Raw genomic sequence first — 6000 nt, forward strand, 5'->3', positions numbered from 1 at the left:
AGACCTTAGCCTAAGAACAGGGCCTCAGACTGTCACAGTGAGAAAAGGCCTTATTCAGTCGGACAGTGATTTTGAGTCTTTCTTTTATACCTCTATAGCTAAATGATAAAGATATATCTACATTCTTAAAGTATAGGCCTTTGCAGACAGGCCTGAATATCTATATCCTAACACTCAGCACATAACTCAGTGTGACCCAGAGTTGTGGAGAGAACACGAGACACAAGTTCCCAGGCCTGCAGCACAATTGCTGAGCAGTGAGGTTACTCCTGTCTGACAGGTGCATCACACCAGCTTGAGATGCCAATGTATGCTCCACCCTCCAATTACAAACACAAAGAGCGGGCGTCCCCATCTCCAGCTTAGTGCCAGATACTGTGACGGACCAATGTACGGCTTTCTCCGCCTGGCTCCCACCGGACATAGCAGACAATAAGCAGACCTGCACAGCGTGCCTGCTGAACAGTGCGGTTTCCAAAGACACCATAAAATGAGACTACCTGAAACCACTGGGTGTGTGCTCAGCAGGGCTCAGCTATGCTGCTGCTGCTGCTCCCCCTGCCACCACGGCTGCGCTGCTCTGTGTACTCACACTAGCTCACTGAGAGCTAGCACAAGTATGCGTACATGTGCTGGGGATATCAGACCCCCACCTTGTAGCACTGGCATCCTGTCTATGGGGTTTTTTAAGAAAAACGAGCCAAGTATTCCGACAATGCGTTCAGGCACTGCAAAGCCCATTTAGCTACCAAGACCTAGTGGGGTCTTTTCCCCGCTCGTGCATCAGATTTCAATACTTCTTTATTTATTGTGGGCCTCATCCCACCTGGAATTCTCAGCTCCCAGGGTGTGCGTGACGAGGCGGAAAGGTGCTCCCTCCATCTCAGGGCGTAAGAAGTTACGAGCAGAGCCCAAGTGCGTTGCTCGTCGCACGGGTGATCTGGGGGTGGACTATCAAAGCAAAGGGAAGCTGGCACCATAGGGGCTCCCTAGATGGAATGGCCTGTCCTCCTCCCAGCTCACTGAAAGCTGGATAGGCCTCTCTGGGGGTTGTTCCCAAGTGTTCGGAGTTGTGTTGCTCTAAGACACAAGACTCAAACTGACCCAGAGTGGGGGCTGCACTTACCAGCCCTGACTGGTGCTTCGGCCTATTGGTTTACAGGGAATTTTCAAGACTGGCAGTTCAGAAAAAGGCATTGTTACTTAAACAGAGCACAATTGATATCAGACAATTGATATCAGATATGTATTGTGACATACAATAAACACAGATCTGCCCAATGCCATTGAAGTCACCTGTAAAAGTACTTGTCCGTCCGTCCGTCCCACACCCCCCACGCCGCCGCAGTGGCACTGCTTTCCACTGCTAGGGCCAATCCTGTTCTGACGATAGGTCTAAGGTTCCCAGGTGCACACCTACCCCCTTTGGGCTAATGAACCCAAGGACTGAGACTTCCAACAGCAGGGACAGAGGAGGGTCAGTGTGGCTAACCTCCTGGCACTGTCAGAAAGCTCAGCGCACACAGCACCCTACTGACCTTCCTGCTTTTCCCTTTTTACATAATAGTTTTGTCAGCCTGCCATAGGAACAGACTGGATTAGACTAGGTTTCTATGTAGACCAGTCTCTGCTGTCTGGTACTGGATGCTTCACAGGACCCTGCTGTAGTCAATTAGTGAAAGTTTTCCTCCTAATCCTCATTAATTTGAGATTGGCTCAGGCTCTGAATCAAGAAAGCTTACAACTCTCCAAAACTTAAAAAAAAGTCTACATGGACAACAAGAACTTCCAGAGTCATCCATAGTAAATGTCCAATCCTTTTTTAAAATCCTGCCATGCTCTTGGTCTCAATGGTATCTTGTGGCAATGAGTTCCACGGGGTAACTGTGCCTTGTGTGAAAAGGTGTTCCTCTTTATTAGTTTTGAATTTACCATCTTTTGATTTCATTATGAGACAAGGTAAGGACAAATTTCTAATCAACCTCCTCCAACCCAGTCATTATTTTATATACTGTCATATCCCATCTCATGCTTCTCCTCTAACATAAACAGCCCCAGTATTTTTCACGTAAGTAGAAAGAAGCCAAAGGGGATTGCCTGAAATCACAGCCCAGCCAGTGGCTGTGTCTTCACTAGGGATAAAGGTGCATACTTAGCCCAAGTACTTAGGTAATTCGGCTTAACAGTGCATGGTAAAGTGTAAGAGTAGACAAGGCAGCTTGTAGTTTCCACATGGGTTAGCAGGTCCAGTTAAAGATTATGTATGAGCTTCGTCTCTAACTTGACCCGCTAACTCATGTGAAAACTGCAAGCTGCCTTGTCTTCACTACCATTTTAACTCAAGTTAAGAACACACCTTTTCCCCTTGTGAAGACAGGGCCTCAGTCCCAAACCCTCTGGGTCCCCAGGACTAGGCACTAACCAACAGACCTCGTAACCTCCTTAGTTTGATACCAAAGTATGCAAACAAAAGTACACATTGGGAGGAGAATGTTCAGCAAAGGCCCTGATGATAGTTTGCGCCCCAAATATTGACTAACTGTGGTGTGTTTGCCTCTCGATTAGTCCTATCAAGTATGCACATCTTACAAGTCAAAATAGGCTTATTCTACCTGCTAGCCCTACACCTTCAGCCTGGGTGCTGAGAGTCAAGCTGGTTTCTTTCCATCTTGCATATCACTGCCAGTAATAAAGGTTCTGCAGGCTAAACGAAGCCTTCAGTGACACTGAGCTGCCCCTACTGTCTTCAGAGTTTGCTTTCTTTGATAGCTCGTAACCCTGTTGCCTGCAATCAGTGGGACAGACAGGGGCTTAGGAGACAATTCTGATGCTGATGCATGAGACGGACAGTAACGCTCAGCTCTCTCCTTCGGAGCTGTGCTGGCTCTGCTGTGCAAACAGGAGCACAACGGAAGGAAAACTTTTGTCCCTAAAATGAGCAAAGGCAACTAAGGACCATCAGAGGGAGGCTGGTTTGGTTTAAAAAAGAAGATTCTATTTTTACACAGTCCTTTTTTAAGAGAACAACTGAGCTTAAATAAAAAGAGGTTGATAATCCGTGGGAAGCAGGACTTATTGGGGGCTTTTCTCCTTCTCCCTCGCTGCCCCCACACAATGACCCATGCTCAGGATGGCCAGCAGCACCCATTTCTTTCCGGGTGAGCTTTTGAGGCAGGATCAGAAGGGCATATTGAGGTGGGCACAGTTGGAATTCAATCGAATCCCCCATCCTGTGCTCCCCAGCCCAGCCAGCTGCAGTTGTGGGGGATCCAGTATTCTCATTTATCACTGAGTTCTACTGCAGACCAGCTCCGCACAATGAGCCAGCAGCTCAGCTCCCTTATCACAAACTGAATCACAAACAATCGTTAAGTAAAACCAGGCAGCAGCGTTTGTCTTTTAACTGAGCAAGCAGCTCCAAGGAACCCCCCGGGGTGAGTGCAGCTAGACACAGAATGCATGGACACTGTCATTCCCAGTTCAGCCTTACCTCTTAGCACCATGCAGGCTGCCCCAGGCTTTTCCTTCTTCTAGTTTATTCCCTTGGTTGGGAGGATAGAAAAACAAACCTTTGGAAAACCCATCCTGCCCTCTGTGCGCTTGGCCCTTGTAATCCAGAAGGGTTAGATGTGGCTGGCAGGAAAAGGGTTGCTTGGGGCAGGAGATTGGTGGAGTGGTGTCTATTTTCTTCCCCAATCCTCCTGTCTATGTTGTTCTGGGATGGAGCTTGTCTTCAGTGGCAGCTGCTGTCTCTGCTGGTCTGAGCACTTGCCCGCTCAGCCTGCTAGCTCCAGCTACCCCTGTTAAGGTGGATCTGAAGCCATCAGCTGCAGAATTGTTATTTTTCTGCCGGTCCTGCTCAGCCTCCCTGCCTCGGACAACACACTTGTTCTGCCTGCTCAGTGTGAATGGAGCAGAGACACAAGAAGAAAGAGGAGGAGCTGGGGAAAACAGCCATGCGTTTGTTTAACCCTTCTCTCGCTCTTTCTGTCCTGACTGTTTGGGTTCTTCACACTGAGGGATAAGCGCAGCCAGCCAGAAAGTGATCCATCACCTAGCAATGTCCTCGCAGTACTTGTTCTGCCCAAAACTCTAGTGCTCCCTTAAATTGACAGGCCACAGTAAAAAAAAAAAAAAAAAAAGAAAGAAAGAAAGCCTCACCATTTCCAGTGAAGTTGCTTTCATCTTTTTTGGTTAGAATTTCCTAATCCCCAACCAGCTTCAAATGAATCTTCAGGCCACAAATATCCAGACAGGGGTTTAGCCCGGCCTGAAGAGGTTTGGACATAGGTGCATTTCAAATCGGTGTTGATTCAAGCTCTCTTGGTTAGGGGGTGTTTTTCAGCTTGTTTTGGCCTGCCCTTTGTTTCACTGTTTGTTGGGATTTCTCAAATGCTGTCACAGCACGGGAGAGGTGTCTCTAACCCCACAGGTGTCTGTGGAGAGGCACTGATACAAGCCGCTTCTCACCACACTGTTATGGGCCCTGGCCTGTAGTGTTATGACAACCCCTGCAATGGAAAACTTTCCACTTTGTTTCAGTCCACGGGTCAGTTTCCTTTTTTTTTTTTTTTAAAGCGTCAGCATATTTTCATCCATGGCAAAGGTTGCACTTTCCTCAGGAATGGAACAAACCTCAGAAAAGGCCAAAATAGATAAAAAGCCTTTTTCCCCCTCTTTCCATGACGTCCATGCCTGAATGCTCAGGGGTGACGCTATTTCAGGCATGTCATATTATTTATATTTCACTATATTTATATTCATTAAAGAAGTCATGCATGGATGGAGCTCTCTGACTTCAAAAGGCAGGAAAAGGGCAGTGACAGCTTAAACTGAACTTTCTGGAGAGAAATATAGACTGGGAGGAAGGGAATATATATATATATATATATATAGACTGCATGCCTATTCCATTATAACATTCCCACCCTAAGCGTCTGCCCCGCCCCCAACCCCAATCCTAACCCTGCCTAAGGGAGGACTCTCGAGAGGACAGCAGCAAGCTCACAGACGTGATACCAGGACCAGAGTGGCAAAGATCATAGCCAATTACTGCACAGAGAGACTACATGACGAGGACCATCGGAGCATGCGTGCTGTATACAGGGGTAGCAAAATCGGCTCTTTAAAGGAAATTCTTCCTGGGGAAAGGAACGTGGACCTCAGCTCCTTCCTTTCCAACACACTGGCCAGCTGTTGCTCTTTGTGCATCGGACAGACGCAGACTTTCCAGCTTTGGAGAGCAATGGAAGCTGGTGGGTTTGAATTCATTGGCTCTATCCATAACCTCCAGAGGGGATTTGATGGAGTTCCTAGATCACCCAAGTAGTTCTCTACCTCATGTCAAATCCAGGTTTCCCCAAAGTGTAGAGTCCTTGGAAAAAGAAGAGGAGAACTTGTGGCACCTCTGAAACCAGTCCTTGGAAAGATTCTAGTATTAGCAATTGCAGTCTGTATTCCAGAAAGAACAGGCAGGAACCATCAGCTGCTGTCCTTGAAATGCTGAAGCAAGTATGTCATCCCGGAGTCTGCCCAGGCAATTACACTCACATTTATCCAGGGGACCAGTAAGCATCTGAGGTCTGTCCAGATGTTTACGCCTAGATGCCACTAGTACTACCTCTTCAGGAACCTGAGCCTCTCTCCCAGGAGCTCATGTTTAGAAGGGTATCATCTCAGAGCATGCTTACCAAGTTCATGCTGGTAGTAGCAGCCTATTAGATGAGAGCTCATTAACCATCTCTTGTCTAGTGGAATGGCTTAATGAGAGCACCTCTCTCAAAGAGGTCTAGATGGTTGTACAGTAGACAAAGTCCCAAGTTTGGACCTTCAGACTAGTTGTGAATGTATCCAAGTGTCTCCTTTCCCTCAGAAAACTTTGAAGTCTATTTTGAGAGCCAAGGGTGGAGTTTTCCTTTCCCCAGAAAGAGAGTAAAGAACAACACGATACTTCTGTGTTCCCTTGAGTCAGCTTTTGAGCCAGACTCCTCTGGCTTTTTC

General features: G+C 47.4%; 1 protein-coding gene across 3 annotated transcripts in view; it reads right to left on the reverse strand.

Moving 5' to 3' along the window:
- Window positions 1-3850, reverse strand: part of DGKG (diacylglycerol kinase gamma) — a 142036-nt gene extending 138186 nt beyond the window's left edge. For 2 of the 3 annotated variants that reach the window (XM_073360314.1, XM_073360312.1), the window contains exon 1: window positions 3491-3850. In XM_073360314.1, the coding sequence (XP_073216415.1) occupies window positions 3491-3503 (13 nt within the window). In that variant the 5' untranslated portion in view covers window positions 3504-3850. Of the gene's footprint in view, window positions 1-500; window positions 559-3490 lie in introns of those variants that run through there. The other variant, XM_073360313.1, reaches the window with a different exon arrangement.
- Window positions 3851-6000: the final 2150 nt, after the last annotated feature.

Source organism: Lepidochelys kempii, chromosome 9, assembly GCF_965140265.1.
Source record: "Lepidochelys kempii isolate rLepKem1 chromosome 9, rLepKem1.hap2, whole genome shotgun sequence".
NCBI lineage: Eukaryota > Metazoa > Chordata > Testudines > Cheloniidae > Lepidochelys > Lepidochelys kempii.